This window comes from Canis lupus, chromosome 3, assembly GCF_048164855.1.
Source record: "Canis lupus baileyi chromosome 3, mCanLup2.hap1, whole genome shotgun sequence".
NCBI classification, from domain to species: Eukaryota; Metazoa; Chordata; class Mammalia; order Carnivora; family Canidae; genus Canis; species Canis lupus.
In genome coordinates, this window is record NC_132840.1 from 20,980,868 (window position 1) to 21,003,515 (window position 22,648).

General features: G+C 52.5%; 1 protein-coding gene across 4 annotated transcripts; it reads right to left on the reverse strand.

Annotated features, from left to right (window-relative positions):
- Window positions 1-52: 52 nt before the first annotated feature.
- On the reverse strand, window positions 53-22,648 carry MEAK7 (MTOR associated protein, eak-7 homolog). 4 transcript variants are annotated; one of them, XM_072819477.1, is made up of 10 exons: window positions 22,511-22,648; window positions 21,248-21,446; window positions 18,940-18,975; window positions 15,990-16,167; window positions 14,459-14,689; window positions 14,005-14,149; window positions 11,091-11,516; window positions 8,331-8,449; window positions 6,519-6,646; window positions 53-5,998 (listed from the first exon to the last, which is right to left on the reverse strand). In XM_072819477.1, exons 4-10 carry the CDS (start codon window positions 16,140-16,142, stop codon window positions 5,731-5,733), a joined length of 1,470 nt encoding a protein of 489 aa, XP_072675578.1. In that variant the 5' UTR covers window positions 16,143-16,167; window positions 18,940-18,975; window positions 21,248-21,446; window positions 22,511-22,648; the 3' UTR covers window positions 53-5,730. The 4 variants fall into 4 exon arrangements, with proteins under 4 accessions (XP_072675578.1, XP_072675577.1, XP_072675580.1 ...); XM_072819476.1 differs by having other exon boundaries at window positions 22,415-22,543; XM_072819479.1 differs by having other exon boundaries at window positions 6,467-6,646; window positions 22,415-22,543.

The following is a 22,648-nucleotide window of genomic DNA, read 5'->3' on the forward strand; positions in this document are numbered from 1 at the left end:
GCTGCGGTGACACAGTTACTGTCAGACAAGATTAAAATCAAAGCCAAAAGCATTAGGTGAGAGAAAGAAGAATATTTAATGAGATGTAGTCACCAGTAAAATTGACCGAGCCTACACATGCAGTAACACAGCATCCAAATTCATAGAGCATCGTATGAAAAACGTAGGAAAACATACAGAAAAGTCCGTGGGAGACTAGCAGGCCACATGTAAGGACACACCTAAAATCTCAATTCTTCTAATCACTGTTCAGCAAATCTGAAAATCAACACCACCATTTGTAGGAAAATTGTCCAGCACGCCAAAATTTTAGAACTCTTGGGTCTAAGTGGTGACTGGAATAAGAACTGCAGAAAATCTAGAAGCCGACCGTGAACACACATCTGTCACAATTGACACGGTACTGCCAAGAAAGGCAGAGCTCCAAGAAGAAAGTAATACCTCCATGTATGTATTTACCTCCATTCTTCTTTATTGAGTAATTTGACAACTCAAATTTTAAAAAGAAACGGACACATGGGAGGAGATCCTATAAAAGCAAAATTAACTTTAAAAAAGCAAAATTGGTACAACATAATGTAGGAAAAGGGACAGCAAGTTAAAACCCACAACTATAAAAGATTTCACATATTTTGGTCAATCCTATGTAAATTAATTTGAAGACTTACATAAAATGAAAAACTTATCAAGAAATTAAAAAATCATCAGAATGAACCCCAACAGAGATTTAAAACCACACAGATGATAAAAGACATGGATGAGGTAATGAAGAGTTCACCCCTCCTTGCCCACAAAACCAAAAGTTCCCGATGAATTTTACCCAAACTTTAAGGGACTTTCATTTGCTTTTTTTCTAGATCCTGCAAAGAAGAGAAGTTCTAAATTATTTTTCTAAGGCCAACACAATTTTTTAAAAATTTTAAAGATTCTATTTATTTGACAGAAAGAGAGAGAAAGCACATGTGCACAAGCAGGGGGAGTGGCAGGCAGAGGGAGAGGAAGAAGATTCCCCACTGAGTAGAGAGCCAGATGCGGGACTTGATCCCAGGACCCTGAGATTATGACCTGAGCTGAAGACAGACTCTCCACTGACTGAGCCACCCAGGCATCCCAGGCCAGCATAACTTTACAACTAAACTACAGACCAACTCATTTGTACACCCAGCTACAAAAGTACCAAACACGGTCCAAATGAATTCACACACTCGAGTGGCAGTTAACATACACGTGGCTCAGTATCTGGAGCCCTACTGATTTGGTATTCCTTATGAAAAAAAAAAAAAGAATCAGAAAACTATGGATACTAAAAAAAATAAACCACTTTTTAGAAAATTCGACATCTGGACAGAAACTCTTAACATAAATACAAACAAATACTTCCTTTACATGAACATCTATCTGAAAAGCCAGCATCCTGCTCCATGATCAAAGACTAGACCTGGGGCACCTGGGTGGCTCAATGGTTGAGCATCTGCCTTTGTTTGGCTCAGCTCCTGACCCCAGGGTCCTGTGATCAAGTTCCACATTGAGCTCCCCGCAGGAAGCCTGCTCCTCCCTCTGCCTGTGTCTCTGCCTCTCTCTCTCTCTCTCATGAGTAAATGAATAAAATCTTAAAAAAAAAAAAAAGACCAGACCCATTTCCATTAATGTCAGGAGTGGGAAGAGTGTGTCACTGCTTCTGAAATTTGAAAGTATTTGCTGATATAATCCACCAAGAGAAAGAAAGAAAAAGTCTAGAAATTGCAAAAGGAGGGAAATTATCCTCATTTCGAGATATGTCACCATAGTAAGTGCAACTCAACATGTTGTATCAGTTATAGCTCAGTGACGCTGGAGAGAAAAAAGGAGAAATCACCAGAGCCAAGCATACAGCTGCACTGAGCCCAGGGATTCACAAGAAATGTTCACTCCCAGTGCTTCCACCTGCCCTTAAGGACGCCTTCCAGAGGATTCTGATGCAGACCCAAGGTTGAAAACCCCCAGACCAAAGAATTCAGCAAGGCGGCTGGGCACAAAACTAGGTAGAAAAATCAAGAACCTTCCTATGTTCAAACAACCATCAGGGGGAAAAGTTCACGTATGGTGCCAGCAATAACAAAATCTATGTTACAGACTTGGACGTTACCATCCTTGGGGGCAGGAACCGTGCACACCTGCCAGGTATCAGCTCTGCCTACACGGATCCACATTTAATGCTATCTCTAAAATGCAACCATCAAACTTTTCAGAAGGGTTACCCAAGATCAGAGAAAATAAACAGGCAAGCATGGGAAGGAAAATCCCAAAACAAATAAATCACTGGGGAATAGCTCTTAAAACTTTTTATTGTAAAACTCCAGTATTTAAAACATGAGGCAGAAACTGAAGTTCATATAGAAATTCAGGGGATGAGGGATCCCTGGGTGGCGCAGTGGTTTAGCGCCTGCCTTTGGCCCAGGGCGCGATCCTGGAGACTCGGGATCGAATCCCACGTCAGGCTCCCGGTGCATGGAGCCTGCTTCTCCCTCTGCCTGTGTCTCTGCCTCTCTCTCTCTCTCTCTCTGTGACTATCATAAATAAATAAAAATTTAAAAAAAAATTAAAAAAAAAATTCAGGGGATGAGAAAACAGTCCTCCCTTCCTCCCCTTCTTTGGGGTGAGAGAAGACAAAGAATCCCAAGCAGGCTCCATGCTCAGCGAAGAGACCAATGTGGGGTTTGATCTCATAACCCTGAGATCATGACCTGAGCCGAAACCAAGAGTCGGAGTTTGACCGAATGAGCCCCCCAGGCGCCCCAAAAGCAATACTTTAAGTCGGTGGAAAGAAACATTCTGTTTAATATATAAAAGATATTGGAATTTATTTGGGGGGGGGAAAGATAGAGGTACATTTTAAAATACATTTTGAATGGACCAAAATATAGAAGGAAAAATGGAAAGCAGAGAAGCAATAAAAGAAAACATGATTTTTTAAAAAAAGATTTTATTTTAAATAAATAAGGGAGAGGGAGAAGCAGACTTCTCCACTGAGCAGGGAGCCGAACGGGGCTTGACCCCAGGGTCTTGGGATCACAACCTAAGCCAAAGGTAGACGCTTCACTGACTGAGCCACCTAGGTGCCCTGATTTTCTTTCTTTCTTTTTTTTAATCACAGTGGGTAAATAACCACAAATATCAGAAGCCTTAAGAGTAAATGCTGTACTTCTCCCTCTGCCTGTGTCTCTGCCTCTCTGTGTCGTCATGAATAAATAAATAAAATCTTTTTAAAGGGGGGGTAAATGCCTGGGTGGCTCAGTGGTTGAGTGCTTACCTTTGGCTCAGGGCGAGATCCTGGAGTCCCTGGATTGAGTCCCACATCGGGCTCCCTGCACGGAGCCTGCTTCTCCCTCTGCCTGTGTCTCTGCCCCTCTCTCTCTCTATGTTTCTCTGAATAAATAAATAAAATCTTAAAAAGAAAAAAAAGAGCAAATGCTGGTAAAAAAAAAAAAAAGGAGGACAAAAATGCAAAATTTACATATAGAAAAATAAGGTCAAACAAAGTGGAAAAAATACTTAGCACACAAGCTAAAAACTATTTTGCTTCATTCAAAAAAGCACACTCGCAAACTGGTAAGAAGAAAACCCACGCCCCAGAAAACTAGGTGAAGGGTAGGACACAGATGGCTTTTGAAATATGAAGTGGTTCACGGTCACTCAGAGAAAATATCGGGTCCACAAAAACAAAAAACAAAAAACAAAAAAAAAAAACTAGGTTTTAACACAGTATCGGTATCTTTATGGCAAACAGGCACGGTGGTAGGTCAGGAGCATAAACCGAACTCAGAAGAGGTTTGCTCATTTGTCAGGATTGAAGTTAAGCAGCATCTTTTGATCCAACAATTCAACTTCTAAGAGTTGATTCTTCCCGACAAAAATCACACCAAGACAGACACCCAGGAGCCTGTGGCAGCAGTCACGTTCCCCAAACCACGGAGCATTCGCACCACAGGGCACTGCGCGGTCCGTGAGGTCAAAGAGAGACTGATGGGTATGTGTGAAGCCACCCTGACCAAGAACAAGCGGGGCACACACCAGGGTAGAGTGCAGAAGACACACTCATGCTGGGCGTGCAAGGGGTGGTTTTCTCATGCAGGAGTGGTTTTCTCATGAGTGGCTTTGCTCCTTGGGAAAGAACACAGCTAGAGGAAGATTTCTCTTTGAGTTCTAGCCTTCCTATTTCAACTTTTTTTTTTTTTTTTTTTTTACTATATACCATGTTTTAATAAAGAAAACATGGCAGGAGGAAAAGTAACAATAGCAACGTTTGCCCCATGGACCCCATCCTTTCACCTCTTCCTTCCAGCACCTTCTGGAGCCCTCACTGGTCTTCACTCACAAGGAAACCATTGGCCCTGAATTCTCTTTTGTTGCATCAAGTAACAAACTCCTTACTGTTAAAACCAGCACCGCATGTGTCCCAGGCCCAGGGGGAGGGAGGCTGGCCAGGTCCAGTGGCCCCGGCTGCGGTGACACCCTCCACAGATTTGTGTGCTGAGAAGCCCTCCGAGAGGGCTGCACCCCTGGTTTCTCGTGCACCTGGGCTGGGCCCCCGCCATTGTGTGTGTGAGCGTGCCATCTGGGGCAACAGGTGCCCACTGGTCCGCTGCCCTCTGATGGGAACCAGCACGAGGCAGAGAGTGTGCCCATGAGCAAACGCTGAGGGGTGATTGGACACACTTTTCTTTTGAAAGCTAATTGCAAGGCCTTCTGCTCAGGATGCCGCTAAGGGCCAAGTTTGAGGAGCTTCCTGGGAGAAAATACAGTACCTGCAAGATGCAAGCAGCTAGGTTTACTATGGCTCGTGATCAGGCAAGTTCTATAATAAAAGGCTGCATTGTCCTCAGATCTGTCAAAGTTTATAGCGAAAGACCCCAGAAGGGAGGTGTACGTCTTAGAGACGAACCCACAGCTGCAACTGCGAAGGAGGGACTTCTCATGGAGGGGTTAGCTTCTTCCGGCCCAGCCTTGAACACCCACCCAGGTCATCGTCTGCACGTTCAGATCACTCGAGTTGGTTTAAAGGGAGTCTCTGCTGTCAAATCACCCCTCAGCACTATGGGAAGCCACCTGGCCAGAGGGCGACACTGAGGAGGTGGCACCAGGGTCAGGAACCCAGGCCAGTACTGTCAAATTACTCACCACTAATCCACACCACAGGACGTATCAAGGCTTCCGATTTACCCACATTTAAATTAACAACAGAACCACCTGGAGCCTCTGTAGATCATGGCACGGACTCATTTCAAAGCAGCTGAGAAAGGCAAATGTGGAACCTAATTACAAACACCTATAGAGGACCCCCCGCCACCGGGACACCTGTTCTCTCCAAAGCCTTCAGCTATTCCTCCTATTAATACAGTTTAGGCTTTTATATAAACCTAGAAATGCCACGTCATAGGAAGCTGCTCCCAAAAGCACAGAGACTCACATCCCAGTGCCTCTGCCCTTTACCAGCTGGAACGGGACATCGAGGCACTTTTTTTAACTGCAGTGGCTTGAGGGGGGGCCAGGTGACCCGCCCCCCCAGCAGAGCCCTCTCCTGCGTGGCAGGAATGCGCTTGCCCATCAGACGCTAGCTCCAGCAGAAGTCTCAAGCATCCATGTCTTCGGATTTCACTGACGAGAAACGAACAGAATACAAGGATGAAGTTGCTGACACTCAGGATTTCTGGGAGATGCGCCCACAAATCCACATACAGCATCAAAGCAATTTTACTGTGTTCCAATGCAGCACATCCAGAACCACCTGGATGTGACCAGTATAGTCCTATGTTGAACACGTGAGATGGGGAGGGGTCCGCGGGCTGCGCTCCATCCAGGGGGCCAGGGGCCAGCTCTCGGGAGGCCCAAGCTCAGGGGGACCTCCTCATTCACCATCCGGGACGTCCCGGAGCCCTTCGCTGTGGCGACTCCGCCCACTGGCCTCCAGCAGGATCTGGGCCTCAGGATTCTTGTCCAGGACACTCCTGCTGCTCTTGGCCTTGGGAAGAAGGGAACCGCGGTGAGCGTCTGCCCAACGACAGGGATGTCATGCTGGTTTCAAGCTCGTGATGGTAAGAATCAATGTCCTCCTGTCGTCACGAGGAAAACACACTGGGGGCTCTGGCACTCTTACTGAGGTGCCCCTTGCCCCCCCCCGGGTGCTGTTGTTGGGAGGTCACAAGGTGCAGAGGGTCCAAGAATAGCTCACTGCAGAACTTCGGAACTAGGAGGAACCCCAGACCTTCCTCATCTTGTAGACGGGCCACTCACCTGCTAGGCTCCCACCGAGGGCAGGGCCCTGCTTTACTAAACCCCACAGACCCCGACAGGACTCCCAGCCCCACTGCGTACCCAGCAGCATCTCTGTCCAGCATCAGCTGCTGGGACCAGACTTAGGATAAGCTACGTCCAGATGGAAGAGTAAAGGGGGAGCATGGAGACAGCGGAGCCGTGCCCCCCAACTCACCTGCTGCAACACCGGGGCGTCCCCCACTCCCCACACCTCCATCTTCTCAAACCTGAAGTTCTCCTGGGCTGACAGCTGAGGGCTACTGTACGTGGTACACTTGGGCTTGGCCTTGCTGTGTCCTTTCCCGAAATCCACATCGATCCACAGCCCAAAGTAATTATGCTGGCCTCCCATGCCCTGTGGGGGGAAGAGCACGGCATCTCCTCAGTCTCTGACGCCACTCAGAGCCTGCATCAGCCTCCAGAACCAGACTGGCAGGAGGGCCGCTAAGAGGTGGATGCGGTTTTCTTTCAATTAAAAAAAAAAAAAAAAAAAACTGGAAACATACAGAATCCTGCAATGTAAACATCCTGCCTCAAGCTACTAAAATAAATCACTGAGGTGTCCGGATGCCCACCCCATGGCTCCTTCTCCTGAGGCTACACTGGCTGGGAGCACACGTGACAGCAGAGGACAGAAAAAAAGGATTCAGGGATGCCTGGGTGGTTCAGTGGTTGAGTGTCTGCCTTTGGCTCAGGGCACGATCCTAGAGTCCTGGGATCGAGTCCCACATCAGGCTCCCTGTGAAAAGCCTGCTTCCGCTCTGCCTATGTCTCTGCCTCTCTCTGTGTCTCTCATGAATAAATAAATAAAACGAAGAGAAGAGAAGAGAAGAGAAGAGAAGAGAAGAGAAGAGAAGAGAAGAGAAGAGAAGAGAAGAGAAGAGAAGAGAAGAATTGAACTCAGACCAGGGCCTAGAGATTCAAACCATTAAACTAAAAGGGGAGAGGTCAGCACCAATCCTGACCCTAAAAACCTGTATCTGTCCCACTCCCCCCACCCCACACACACAAGGGTACTTGTCTTACTCAGCCCAGGCTGACCCCGCAGGGACAAGAAATGGGGAGCAGACCCGGGGGCGATCACACCCAATGTCTCCACCGCCTGTCACACTAGGCTGAGGCCAGCGAGACAGAACCACTGTTCAGCCTCCCGATGACCTTTCCCAATGCCACCTCCACCGCTGCCTTCTCGGGCCCCTGGCAGGATGGGGACGGAGGCTGAGCAAGAGACTAGAGCAGAAATGCTGACTCTCAGGGCTACTTCTCCCTCAGGCTGATGACTGGCGATTCCTGAGGACCTACTGGGGACTATATTCCTGAGGGCACCCAACTGCCCTTTCTGGGAGGTGTCTGGGGCCCTCAGATGGCCCCACAGGAGCCTACAGTGAGCCTGGGAAGGAGCACTGGGGTCCCCTCCACCCTGACAAGGTGGACCAGCCTTCCTGGGCCTTGCTCTACAAGCACAGAGCTGGAAATTCCCAAAAGGCACTTTGTGCTAAGCAGCAGAGAAAAGGAACAGGCTAGGGTGCTGGCAGGAGACCCACTTCTCACCCACACAAAGCTCACAGGTGTGGGTGGGGCACAGGCGGGAGCATCCATCCCAGCACCCCTCCCCATCACCTTCCTCCCATGGCTAAGTCTCCAGGCTGCAGACAGAGTAGGTGGGAGGTGCGCCCACCCTGACGGGAGCCCCAGTCCTGTGAGCCACCCACTGACAACTCCTGATGGGCCTGGGGAGCCCAAATCTGGGCTCAAGTCACAAAGGCCACAGGAAAAGTGGCCGAATCCACCATCTGCACCCAAACCATGGACATGTGTCAGCAGAGCCTGACCTTGCAGGAGAAAATTCTGTCCCAGCTGTCACTGGCCACGGCACGGAGACCCAGGCAGATGGAAGTGAATGGCCCAGGCACAAAGCCAAGGGCCTACAGCTCCCCCCACGTACGGGGCAAGTGCCAGGCCGGGCGTGTCAGGATGGACCCCGTTGTGGGAAGGACACCACAAAGGAGGGGCGGCCCCTGGTCTCCCTGGGTTCTTACCAGTCCGTTCGGGATGGTCTGCTGCCTGTGATTCAGGTACATGTAGTGGTCGTTGTAACCCGTGGACGTGTACACGGCCATGCGGGGGGAGATGGAGAACAGGAAGCAAGTGTCATCGCCTGAAAGTGACCAGAGTGCGGACAAGCACGCATCAACGACGCCCGCCCGCCAGCCAGCGGCAGCGTGCCCGAGCTGCCTTCCCACACAGCACCAGTTGGCACAATTCTGGGGACCTGGGCCCCTTGCCCGGCGCTCTAGAGAATGTCTGCTCAGCCCGAAGCCGTGGGTCTTTCCACTGCGGCTGCAGAAACCTAAGCAGAAAGGAAGGGACTCCCCGTGGAGTCTGCAAGGTTAGGATGGCTTCCAGAACAAACCAGAACAAAAGGACTGGAACCACTGAGGGCTGAATATTGACCGCATCTGTGATGCGAGGCTGCCCTCTGCCGGGATTCTGCTCTCGTGTCTCAGGACCGCATGGGCTCGTCTGAAAACCTGCCAATGGTGGTTTTCCACTGACCTTCGGGGAGACTAATACTGCTTCTTAATATACTATTAAGCCCAAGGAGCCGGCCTGCAGTGAATACCAGAGAGCTGGGAGAGGCGGCCACGCGCCTGTTAGGACAACTCTCAGATGTGTACCCGAGCGCAGAGCCTCCAACCGTGCAAACAGGCTCGTCTTCCCCCAAAGCCTTGAACGGGCTGGGGGAGGATGCCTCATTCATTCCCCCAGGCCCCGTGACAAGGAGGGGGGCCACAGAAGCAAGTTAACCCAGCAGGGCTGAGACTCGGCCCCAAGGAAGCTCCCTGGGCAGGCGTCTGGGAACTTGGATTCAGGAGGGTCCCCCACTCTCAGCACTGGTAAGAGGGGCTCCCTGTCCTGATACGGTTTGTACAAACGACGTGGTTGATGCAGAACATCTGCTTCCATCCCGGGACTCTGGAATGTGCATATGAGGCAGAGGGTGCTCTCATAACCAGCCCCCAGGAAAACCCTGGGTGCTGAGTCCCTAACGAGCATCGCTGGTAGACAACACTGCTGGGGAATTGAGTGTGTCCTGTGTGACCCCCGGGAGAGGGCTCTGGAAACTGGCACCTGTCCCTCTGCTGATCTTGTTTTGTGTCCTCTTGCTGTAATAAATCACGGCCACGAGTGAGACTGTAGCCTGAGTCCTGCAGGTCCTCCTAGGGAGTCGCTGACATGTGGGTGGCCTTGGGGGTCCCAGACACAGTGGGGAAGGGCTAGTAGCAGCAACTGGATTAAAGATCTAAAACATTCTGAAGTCTTAGAGAAAACCAAATCCTAGAAACAACAGGATCTCAGAGATTCAGTTCATGATTCCTTTCATGCAACCCAGGCAGATGGCCACCCTGCTGCTACTAAAATCTCCCTAGTAATGTCACCTCTGCACCTGGACACAGCCTCCAGAAGCTTGCCTAGGAGAGGGAAGGTGTGCATAGGTGTGCAGAATTACAGAGGACACTCAGAGTGCACACAGCCCTCCTGTGTTTAGGAAGGCTTCCTGGAGGAGGTGACATTAGGATGAGTCCTAAAAAGGAGCTGGTCATGCAAACAGGTCAGGGGGGAGAGAAGAGTAGCATGTGCCAAGTCTGAGAATGAGGGGGGCACAGCTTGCAGGTAGCCTGGGGAGACTGAGCTCGGAGCACCAGGCGACAGGTGTGGGTCATGAGGCCAGAGATAGGAGGCGCACCTCCAGCGGGCAGCATTCACGGGTCTCAGGAGAAGAGCACAATGTCACACATGTTGGGATGTGGTGAATGGACTGGAGGCGAGATGCAAACCAGGGGGCTGATAAGGAGGTCCCCACAGCAACACCGGTGGGAACTGTGTGGAGAGATGTGGGGACGGAACAGAGGACCCTCTGGTTCAGACTCGCAGTTCCTATTCCTGAGGAGCACATGGCATCGGTCTGTCACATCTAGGAACAAAGCCAGTTAGAGGATTAACCACTTGGCTCCTGGGTACGAGGGCAGAGGTACATCCGGTCTCTCGGGAAATGCCCCCATCTCACAGGTGGGGCGACCCACTGAGGACCAGGCTTGGGCAGCCAGGGCCACACCCAAGGCACATGCGGGGACATCAGACCCTGGGAAGGCAGGTGCATCTCTGGGGAGAACAGCCCACTGCCCAGGAGATAAACGATCCTTTAAAAATGTTCATCAGAGCACGTTTCTTTAAGGAAGGGGAAGAATTTGCTTCAAAGACTTTCATCCAGTGCATTGAAAGTCACACGATGAGTGTTTGAGTTGCAAAAAAAAAAATCACAGGTCTGGAAAACCAGGGCAGAAGGGAAAGCAGACACAGCAAAGCAGACAAACTTTCAGGAAACAGGCTGTCCAGGAATGAGGGGCGGCCCATGACGAGAGACATCCATCTGACAGGAGCAGCTGAAGCACCCACAGCCCAGCCTCCCCCGTGGCCTGGACCCACTATGGTTTAAAATAATGCCTAATGCCAAGCCGCTGCCTCCTCACCTGACATCCAGCGTCAGGAAACCTGTCCTGTGTGCCTTCCTCTGTTGCCAGAATCACCAAAGAAACCCCCAATGCACTAGACCACACAAAGCAGCATCTCCTCCTCCTTTCCTCCCCACCGTGTCCAGGTGAGCACCCCAAAGAGGTGGAAGAAAGCCTCTGGACGCTGCGCCCTGCGTCGGCTCAGGGGTTCCCAGGCAGCAGCCACAGGCCAAACTCTTAATGAGCACCGTGCTACCACATGTGGTTTTGGGGACCAAGTCTCACCTTGAAACTGAGGCTTGACCTCCCAGGAACAGGATGCAAACCCACCAAACACATGACCATCATGGTCCTCAACCAGCACGACGCACGGGCCCTGCTGGGTGATGTGCCCACAGAGCTGGGTGAAGCTGTGCCCGTGGAGCTTGGACGAGAAGAGCAGACGCCAGCGGTGCCGCTGCTCCCTGGGCAGGTGGGAGTTGATATAGATGACCGACAGGATGTCCAGGACACTCTCAAACACCCTCTCCTGGTCAACGTGACGCTCAGGGACCAGCGTGGCCAGATCGAGGGGCAAGCGCAGGAGAAAGCCTCTGTGGATGACCACACTCAGAAACGTGGCTACATGGGGGACCCTGAACACCCAGGCCTCGACCATGGCTAGGTCACACTCACAGTCCAGCTGCTGAGGCCCCGGAAGCTTCTCACCACCTGGGGGAGGAACAAACACAATCGGTTTGGCCACTGCATCACTTGACATCCATGACCCACACCTGTGCCGTCCAACATGTGAGCCACGCGAGGTCCTAAGAACTTGACATGTGGCTGGTCTGAGCAGAGCTGTGCAAGTATCAAATAGACACCCAATTTCAAAGTTTTGGCATGAAAAAATAGGTGTAAGAGCTCAATCACTTTTTGTATTGATTACTGATACTGAAGTATGCTTTGGATGTATTATAAGTAATTCCCCTTGTTTCTTTTTACCTTTTTTTAAATTGTATTTATTTATTTGAGAGAGAAAGAGAGAACACAAGCAGGGGGAGAAGCAGACGAAGAGGGAGAAGCAGACTCCCCGCTGAGCAGGGAGCCCAACGTGGGACTCGATCCCACAACTCAGGGATCATGACCTGAGCCAAAAGCAGATGCTTCACTGACTGAGCCACCCACGCACCCTTCTTTTTACTCTTTCAATGTGGTTACCAGAATATTTAAAGTTTCACATGTGGTTTGCATTGGTGCCTGCACGGATGTCAACAACTCAATGTCCACATCTATCTTTTGTCTCCTCTGCAAGCTGCAGTGCAGAGGCCCAGGAGACAGCCAGGCCTCACCCGTGGGCCCGGCCCTGAATCCTTAAGCAGGTGTTCCTGAGAGCCACACCAAAACCACCCTTCCAGGACTTCCACCCAACACCGCCATCTCGAAAGGACCTAGAAGTGTGACATTCTCCAGGCAAGTCAGAGTAGTGCCTGGTAACTTATTAATCACCCCCCACTGCCACTGTTTATCTGGGGAAAAAAGTGTTCATTAACTATGAATTGTGCTTGACCCCCTCTTATAGTCCTGTTTTCTATCTCTTACCCACCAAAAGGAGGTGACAGGATGGTAATACCAGAAGGCCGACTACTGATATTTTTACGTATATTATGTTATTCTCCTACCAAGTTCCAAATTTATCACTTGATTTTTGACATAGGACCTCTTTTCCAACTGGATTTTAAAATCCAGCTTTACAGGGGCACTCGGGTGGTTCAGTTGGTTAAACATCTGCCTTTGGCTCAGATCATGCTCTCGGGGTCCTGGGATGGAGCCCTGAGTCAGGCTTCCTGCTCTCAGGGAGCCTGCTTCTCCCTCCATTCCTCGCTCGTGCTCTCTCTTGCTATCTCTCTCTCAAATGAGTAAAATATAACAAAATAAGATTTAAAATCAAGGTTTACAATAAAATAATGCTTTTATAAAACAAATCTACTTTGCAAAGAGATTCACCATAGGTATTTTTAAGTCCCACATAAATGCCAACGTATATGCTTTCTCATCCCATGATAGCAGAATACACATTATTCTCAAAGGCACATGCACACTGACTGGAACAGACCACACATTGGTGCATAAAGCCCGTCTCGGTAAATTTAAAAGGACTGAAGTCATACAAAGTATGTTCTTCAACCATAGTGGAAAGCAATTATAAATCAACAACAGGGGATCCCTGGGTGGCGCAGGGATCCCTGGGTGGCGCAGCGGTTTAGCGCCTGCCTTTGGCCCGGGGCGTGATCCTGGAGACCCGGGATCGAATCCCACGTCGGGCTCCCGGTGCATGGAGCCTGCTTCTCCCTCTGCCTATGTCTCTGCTTCTCTCTCTCTCTGTGTGTGTGACTATCATAAATAAATAAAAAATATTTTTAAAAAAATTTAAAAAAATCAACAACAGGCGGTGGTTTGGGAAATTCACAAGCACGGAGAAGCCGAGTAACATGCATCTAAGGAACCAAGAGACCAAAGGAGGAATCACAAGTTAGAAAATACTGAGAGGGATGAACACATAGACGTGACACAACAAAACTTACAGGGTTCAACTAAAGCAGTGGTTAGAGGGAACCGTATAGCCGTAAATCCCTATATAGAAAAAGAAGAGGGATCTCAAATCGATGACCGAACCTCCAACCTTAGGAAACTAGAGAAAGTAGACCAGACTAAATGTGAAGCAACCAGGAAGAAAGAAGACTAGGGTGGAGAGGAAGGAAGTAACCGAGGAAAACAACCGTATCGAGTTAACTCTCTGAAAACATCCACCGAAAGCTCATAGACCTTCAGCTAGACTGATCAAGAAAATAAAAAGCCTCCAATGCCTAAGATCAGAAAGGAAAGTGGGGACATCACTACCGACCTTGCAGAATCAGGATTACAAGGGACACTCGGAATGATTACGTTAATTTCTGCATCTTTGTGAATTTCCCAAATGCCTCTTGTTACAGATTTATAATTTCTTTCTGCTGTGGTTGAAGAACATTGTACGATTTCAGTCCTTTTCAATTTACTCTGAGGCATGTTTCATGGCCAACCAACTAGATAATCCACAACAAATTTGGAGGATTCATGTTTATGGATCTTGAAACTTCACTATAAGCTCACAGTGACCAAGACCCACGTGGTAGCAGTCTACGTGTCAAGGTCTCAGTGGGCGAGCACACGGGGCACTTGCCTCGAAGGTCCATCTCGGAGAAGAGCTGGGCAGCTAGCACTTGCACCCTGGGTGGGGGACCCAGGCCTGTCTTCTGGGTCCAGCCTCTCAGTTCCTGTCTGTAGTTGAGCACATGCACCACAGAGCCAACCAGATCCTCTGTAAACTGCAGGACCACAATTTTCCCATTAGTGACATTTCTACTTCGACTCATGACCTACATCCTATCAACACTGGGAAGGGGGCTTTATCTTTTCAATGCCGACCAACGGGCCACAACATGATTAGAGATGACACTACTTAGGTGGGTGTTCAAGCTCTATTTCGCCAAGGCTCTGTCCAGGAGTCCTGACCTCACCAGTGGTCTAGGGACCCCAAGGGGGCATCTCCATGCACCTCCACTAGCTGCTTCCCACCTCCCCCAGCACACCAAGGCTGCGTGGCATGGCTGCAAAGGGCCCCGTGGCCACTCTACCTTCTGGATTTCTCTTGCTTTCACAGGACCTTCTGTGGCAGAAATCATTTTCAGGATCATAAGACTCTTCTCCTCAGAGTTTCCCTTCAACAAGTGGGACATGGACATTGTGAACTGCTCGCGGGAGATGCTCTCGCTGGGCCCCTTTGCCTTCCCCATCAGGTCGACCCTCCTCATGCCATCATACAGTCTGGTGACCATCTCCAGGGGAAGAGCTTCCCCAATGTGGCTCTGTTGGGGACAAGTGGGAGAGAAGGCTGGACAGGGTCGAGCTACATGTGGTAAGATTGTAGGGAAAGGACCAGGGACCAAGACTGCCGCTCCCGGCTGCTTCTCCCAGCACTCAACCTTCCTACACCCCAGATGTATACCCTCCCCTCCACCCAAGGGCATCATACCACCCAAAAAACACACAGGCCTGACGTGTCTTGGCTTGTGGCTCATCTTGGCCATCAGACTCTTCCATCCTGCCCTCCAAACCTTGCAGCCCCCCGCCCCAAACTGGTGACATCATTCCTGTCTCTGGCCACTGCTGGCTCTTCACTCTGCTTATGCCTTCTTCATTCTAGACTAACAGCTGCCACGTGCCTGTCCGAATTTATTAACATGTGGAACAGATGTCTGTGCAGAACTTCTCTAGAGGAGTAGAGCCAACTCTTCTTACCCAAGGTCTTTGTGTTTAATATGTATTTTTACTTAAGCTTTATTTAAATTTTAAATCTAGGGGATCCCTGGGTGGCTCAGCGGTTTAGTGCCTGCCTTTGGCCCAGGGCGCGACCAGTCCCTGGATCGAGCCCTGCGTCGGGCTCCCGGCATGGAGCCTACTTCTCCCTCTGCCTGTGTCTCTGCCTCTCTCTCTTTCTCTCTCTCTCTCTCTCTTTCTCTATCATGAATAAATAAATCTTTTAAAAAATATAAAAATAAAAATAAATTTTAAATCTAGGGCTGCTTGGGTGGCTCAGCGGTCGAGCATCTGCCTTCAGCTCAAGTTCTGATCCTGGGGCCCTGGGATGAGCCCCACATTGGGCTCCCCGCAGGGAGCTTCTCCCTCTGTGTGTGTCTCTGCCTCTTTGTCTGTGTCTCTCATGAATAAATAAATAAAATCTTAAAAAAAAAAAAAAGGAGTACCATAAAAATTCTAGGACATGAAACACAAATTTATCTAAAGGCAAGGTACACTTGAGACTGTGGTGACCAGACCCAGGAACCCCGCTAAGGCTGCCTATCACCCGATCTTGGAGGGAAATCAGGGGACCAAGGTTTAAGAGATGGGACATGCAGGGCTGGCCCCCTTGGTTGATCTCAAGTTAGAAGTGTCCCCCAAAACACCGTACTACAAAGGCCAAACCACTGCAACAGATCCCGCAGCCTGCGAAGCAGAAAAGGCAGACCATGGGCCCTGTACAGAGAATGAGCTGCGAGGTGCTGCCGTATGCGTGACAGACATCGACACAGAGCCGCTTCGGGCCTGGGGCCACGGTGTCCAGCACCAGCCCGGCACCGCACACTAGCTGCCACCTGTTGCTCTTGCCTTTAGCGCCTTCAGAGAGAAGGATCGGGGCGAGGTGTCTGAGCTGTGCTTCTCCGATGACAGAGCATCAAACAGTCTATCAATCTCGGCCTGCTCCTCAGGGAGAAACTGGGAACAAAACTTCTGCCCCAACTGGCTTCTGACGTTCCCCATCCCTCCTCGTATCCGGCACAATTCTCTGCGAAGGACACCAAGTTAGAGAGGTCAAAATGCAGTCATCATAGAAGAATAAATGTTGCTAATTATACAGGGTCAGTTGATCCATATTGACTTAGCTGCAAAAGGCCACCCGAACTCACCAGAGCTAAGTCATGGAGTTGATGCAAATCCCGTGGGAAAACCAGCCCCCAACCTCGGGGTCTCCCCGGGCATGCTCATGCCTGCCAAGCAGTCTGGACTTATTTGAAAACACAGTTCCTACCGTACTGTAACTAAAAGGTAGAAAAATCGGTATGTTAATCTAAATACTCCTATTTTTCAAAACCTCACTTGTAAAAAGTCTATAAGGCTGGATGATCACACATGTTGGAATAAAATCGACACCTTGAAAATACGACCCACAAAGCAAACATGTGACTGCACAAGTTCTTTCCTGGGACCCTGGCTCTGCCCCCTGCCAGCTGTGCGGGCTGGGGCAGGCTACGGAAACTCTGCGCCGCCACGTCCGCCTGCGTACAAATAGGCATCATCATGCCCTCCAATGGAGTCAGTCAAAGCAAAGGGCTGAGACGGTGCCTGTGACCCTCAAAGGACAGTAACAGAGACGGGCACCCGGGGGCCTTGTCCATCGTTACAGACCTCATTACAGAAAGGGGTCAAGTGCAGTCAGATCCGGGAGTCAAACAGAAAAGCACAGTCAGAGACGAAAAAGAAACCTCTTAAGAAGCCAAGTGCTATGACTTGTTCCTTCTGGAAGTCCTTAGACTTCTCCTAGAAGCTGACATTGGTGAAACTGCTGGAGAGACGAGCACTTTTTCCCACCACCCAGGAAGGTGCATCCTCCCACCAGGTCAGGGCAGGGCGCAGGGAAGGGGAGGGCAGACCATCCCAGGCCTCCCAAGACCTGCCTGATCGAAACCCCAAAGGGAAATGGGGCACGGTTCGGATTTTTCTTCCTTCCTCTTACTGAAGAGAGAGTCCCTTACCATGAAACTAACCACTTTAAATGAACCACTCGGCAGCATTTAGCGCTTTCACGGTACTGTGCAACCCCCACCTCTACCAGGTTCCAAAACATCCTCGTCACCCCCAAGGAAACCTCGTCCCTATTAGTGGTCCCCCTGTCCCCTCGCCCAGTCCCTGGCCGCCACCAATGTGCAGTGTGCATGGGTGTCCCTGTTCTGGACATTCTGTATACACAGAACAACACAATCCATGGGCTTGTGGGTCTGGTCTCTTTCCCTCAGTGTCCGGTCTTCGAGGCCCATCCACGCCGTGGCACGTCAGTACTCCATGGGGCTGCAGGAAACTGGTAAATGGCAGACCGCACTGGGTTTACCATTCATCTGCTGTTGGAAGTTGGGCTGTCTCTCCCTACTGGGTATTATGAGTAGGGCTGCTACAAACGGTGTACCTACACTTCCTCAAGTCCCTGCTTTCCCACTGCGGGGTACATACCCGGGAACCGAGTTGCTGGGTCATATGGTAAACGGATACCTAACTCGTGAGGAGCCACCAGTTTTCCATTTTCCATTCCCAGCAGCAAAGCAGGAGGGTTCCAATTTCTCCACACCCTCCTCGATGCTACTATTACTTCTCTTTTTTTATTCCAGCCCTCCTGGCAGGAGGGCCCATCTGCCCCGCACAGGAGGACTCCGGTGGGGACTCAAAGAGGGACCGCAGTGCACTTGCAAAGACAGCTGGAGGGGGGCTCACACAGCCTGGTTTGGGGCTGCCCCTCACAGCCACCTGATCCAAATGCTTCCACTCCTCGAGTTTCTCAGCAGCATGACGGCCAAGGAGAACCTCCAGCCCTGGGCTCAAGGGCCAGCCTGCGGGAGGCTCTCCTCGTCTCTGAAACAGACAGGGCCACACCAGCTGGTGCCTGGTCCCCTCCAGGGGCACGGCCCAACCAAGCAAACAGCTGGCGGTGTAGGACCCAAGCCACTGTTACCTGATTTTTGATACCCACTGATTCGGAAGGAGAACAGCAGAGTGCAAAGCAAAGGGACAAGCAGCTACTATTGTCACTGACGTAGCTGTGAACAGGGTATGTTCTACGGACCGCGAGGCCGTGCTGTCGGCACTGAGTGTGCCAGAGCCACGCCCAGAGAAGCCGCACGGGAGATGTCCATGCCCGCCAGCTGAAGACCAGCAGGGCTGGGCTCAGGGCTCAGGGTTGCCCTCTAAGCTGCTGCGCAAGGAGGCTCGGGCACCTGGGGCTGAGGCCTGCCTTCTTAGAAGGCTCCCACGAGGGGAGCTCAGTCTGGACTGGGCTGGGTACCCCTCGGTGACTGGGTGTGTGCATCACTTTTCTCACAGAAGCACAAAGAACAGAGGAGCTAAGTCATCACTGGGAGGAGCCCCGCATGTTCACATCTACCAGGAGGCCCTCCTGCCCCCCAAGCCTGCACAAGACCTGACCTTGGTCTGTACGGCGTGGTCTTGCTTTTGTTTTGTCCTGTCACAGCTTCCCATGTGTTGCTGGTAAATCACTGACGACTTTAGCTAAAAGTATTTAGATTCCTATTTCCCCACCCCCACCAGGGAGATTCAAGACTCTCAGAATCTGTGTTAATTTGTCAAGTCACTGAAAAGCTTGTCATACAACGCTCCCCGTGCCCCTAATCTTGTTATTCTGTCCAAGCCCTGAAAATGGTAGACGTATAAAACTGCACCCTAATGATTCTATTATTTCATTCTCAGATAAGGTTCTTCCTGCCAAGGATCATCGACTTTTGCACTTCTAGAAAACCCGAAGGTGTGTGACCTGATGAGGCCCATGACTTACCTAAACGGCTGGAAGGGATGAAGGTCTTGCCAGCACCTGGGAGGGGAAGGATTTGAGATGTCAGCCCAGCTTCATGTCAGAACTGGACTCTTGGAGGCATGTGGTCCACTCGGGGCATCAGACTCTAGTCCCCTCTCTGGCTCAGAGGCCCTCACTTTCCACCTCTGCACCCCACCACCCTACTCAGCCTTTGGGTTCTAAGACTACTCGATATTCCTGACTTTCCTAGGACTGACGGTTGCCTTCACTGAAGTAGAGCACGGGCCCCTCCTCTCCAGCTCCACTCACCCCTCCAGGCTGGCTTTCTTGCCTGCTTAAATCTGAAAGTCACAGAGACTGTGTCTTACAACCACCTGCCCAGCACCTGGGCAAGCCGGTGGGTGCTTGCAGGCTCGATGACACGTCTGTCCAAAGCCTGTCGTGTCCCTGGCCGGCCTGTCAGGAAGACTGGCCCATTCTCCCACTGCCTCATGGGCTCCGGTGTGCAAATTCCAGGCCAGCCTGGCCCAAGTCCTGAGAGAGGCCCAAGTGCTCCCCCAACAGACCGGCTCTCAACCCCCATGGCACTCAGGCTCCTTGGACAGTGCCACTTGATCTACCACCAAGACCCATCCCCTACCCAGGGACAAGCTCCAGGATGCCCTCATCTCTGTATCCCATGGCCCAGCAGGCCCAAGCCACAGCAGGGCCTCCACACATGTGCTTCCATGTGCTGAACCATCCCACCTTGAGGAGGAAACAAGCCCAGAAGCCACAGGAGAGCCAGCAGCACAGGTTGGGTGTCCAGCCGATGCCGCCTCCGGCCTCTCTTCAACATTCTGATTGCCTTGCCTCCCAAATCCCCAAATCCTGAGAAAGCTTCCTCCCTGCTCAAAACCAAGGAATTGCTTCACCAGGGCGATGCCAGCCTCTCTACGGGGGACACTGGGAGCTAAAAGGCCACCAACATTTAAATCCTCTCCTCCAGAAGTTTCTACATCCCAGAGGAGGGAACACTGAGGGGTTGTGCCGCTCAGGGACCACCAGGCCCACCCCCTCCCGCACGCTGGCCCTTCTGCCTTATTCCTGCAATAAGCAACTCAGCGTCCCCAGTCACAGGGAGCCAGCAAACACAGAAGCCTCAGGCAGGTGCCCGCCAGCAGAAGGGTCCGTCCGTCTGTCCGACGGGGGGAGAGACAGACAAGGCAGGAGTCAGGGGGGATCCAGGTGAGAACACCGGAGTCAGGTGGGTCTTCGGGCACCCACGGGTGGCTCACCCAGGAAGTGAGGGGCGGCATGCACAGAAGGGCAGGGGTGCAAAGCAAGATCCCCGAGGCAAGGTCTGGTGTGCAGAGGGGAACCAGAGACTCCCCTCAGGTACCCCCACCTAGCCACCCCCACCTCCTCCTCCCACCCACTAGAGCTGGTTCCTCCAGTGTTGTCTGAAAACACAGCAGCAGGACACAGCAGCCTGGCCAGCCCTCCTGGGGCCAATCACTATGAGGAAGGAACAGGGCAGAGCCAGCTGCCAACCCATAGGACAGGCAAGGGGCAGACCAGGGTGGGCACAGGGTCAGTGCCAGGAGGAGACCCTGGGCAAGGCCCAGGAACGGGGCACATGGCAGGCAACACAGGTTTCTTGAGTAGGAAGGAGAAGGGTGAGCAGCAGCCTCGAGCAGGAGCCATAGGCCTGGAGTCACGGGGGTGGGGAGGGCAGCAGCCTCTGAGACAGGCCCTGCCCCCTGAATCTCTGTTCTTGGGGTCTGCAGAGCGCTGCGGAGGGGACATAGCTGCAAACAGGCACAAGGACAGCCCCACATCATTTGCAAGAGCCCGGCAGGGCAGGATGAAGGATGGCAATGGTGCCAGGTGTGTGTGTGTGTGTGTGTCTCCACCACCACCACCATTCGAGCCTCCATCACTGGGATCCTGCCAGAAATCCCTCTAATCAACTCTGGGGAAGAAATGAAGGCCTTGGCTGCATCCCTACTCTTCCCTAAATACAACTTCCTGAACTCTCCGTCCCAGGCTACCATCCCAGGTGTACCTCCCTACGTAGGACAGCTTGTTTTCTTGGCAAGCTGTGCACAAAACATCCCGACGCTGGCCTCAGCCTTCTGGAGGTTACGTATACCAAGTTCTTCTTCAGGAGGCCACACCCCAATGCGACTTTAAGATTGCTTATGCCAGTGGTTCTCAACTGGGGGTCATTTTGTCCCACCAGGGCACATCTGGCAGGGAAAGCTGTGACGCTGGCAACTAGTGGGCAGAAAGCGGGAGTGCTGAATATCCTACACTGCAGAGGATAGCCCCTTCCCCAACAAATTACCTGGCCCCAAACGTTAGTAGGGCTGAAGGCGACAAATTGGGTTTCCGGGATGTGTGGCAGTGGGGCAGAGCTCAAGGGCCGGTGGCACCGAAGCGCACAGATAATCCTCAATGCTTGCTTCTCGGCACAGGGGCGCTGGGCTCTGAGGTTACGGCGTGAGCAAAGATGCGCAGACCCGAGTTCGCTAAGCCTTTTCCAACTTCAGGACAATGAAGCAGAAGAGATTAAGTCGGGTTAATTAGGTCATTTAATTCTGCTTTCTGGGGTCGGTCCCGGGTTGGAGACAGACGCAAGCAAGGCAAGTCTGAATCCCTGCCCAGGAAGGAGGGAAGCAAGGAGGCCCCTCGGGCTGGGGCGGAGCCAGGGGCGGTCCTGCTGCAGAGCGCGGCTGCGGTTCTGGCTGGCGTCCTGGGACAGCTCCGTGCTCAGGGCCTGCCGACCTCGGGGTGCCCTCCCCTCCAACCAGCCGACACCCAACTCCATCCTGCCAGGGGCCGCTGTCGTGGCAGCACCTGGCCCTCAGCGCCCCCTTTCTGGGGAGAGTCCAGCCCCCTCATCTGGACGTTGGGACGTCAAGCCCTGTTGACCCTGTTGACATCCCGGCACCAGAAACCCCTCAGCCAAGGGTCCCTCGGGCGTGGGCCGCCTTCAGGTTGTACAGTCCCCGCTCGCTGCAAGGTGCTGGACTGTCCTGCTCCTGCCCTGGGCCGGCGTCCCCGCCTCCAGGGAGCCCACCGGCTCGTCCGCAGGGGCGCGAGCCCTGGACGGCTTTCTAGGGCTCTCCCCGAGGCGCCGAGTTTAGCCACCTGCTCCGCTTTCCTGGGCAAGGCCTGCCGCGCAGTCAATACGAGACGCCCCCAACACAGGCCGGCGCACCCCCCCCCCCGCCCGCCCCCGCGGGGGCGCCGCAGCTCTTCCCGGGTCTGCAGCCCTCGCTGCTCTGCTCTTCCCCCGGGCGGGGCGGGGCGGGGCGGCCGCCACCTGGGGACCCTCTGGCCTCGACCGCGCGAAAGGCAGGGACGCGGGCCGAGTCTGCCGACGCCTCCGTCCCTCGCAACCGCCTTCCCCCCAGAGTCCCACGTCGCCCGCCCTGGGGCCCAAAGGAGGGGCAGGGCCCAGGCCCCCTCGGCCACCGCGCCCACCCCGCCTTCCCCGCTCGGATGCTACCTCTGGGCCGCCGGGCCTGCTCAGCTCACCGCAGCCCCAGGCCGCAGCACCCAGGCCCCAGCACCCAGGGCCCGGCACCCGGCACCCAGCACCCACCGGAACCCGCCTGTCCGGATGCCGGCGTGGATTTTCCCGGAGCAGCCCGCCCCCGATGCCAGGTGACGGCACTGACGGGCAGCCATCTGCCCCAATAGCGGACGCAGAAGCTGAGGGGGCCGAGCCCTAGGCGCCGGC

Excerpts from the sequence above, each read along its gene's own strand:
- MEAK7 (XM_072819477.1), bottom strand. The coding sequence starts at position 16,142 with ATGGGGAACGTCAGAAGCCAGTTGGGGCAGAAGTTTTGTTCCCAGTTT. Across the intron at positions 8,450-11,090 it reads GGTCAAGCCTCAGTTTCAAG|GCGATGACACTTGCTTCCTG; the intron begins GTGAGACTTGGT and ends GGTCACTTTCAG. Across the intron at positions 5,999-6,518 it reads TCAGCCCAGGAGAACTTCAG|GCCAAGAGCAGCAGGAGTGT; the intron begins GTTTGAGAAGAT and ends CTTCTTCCCAAG.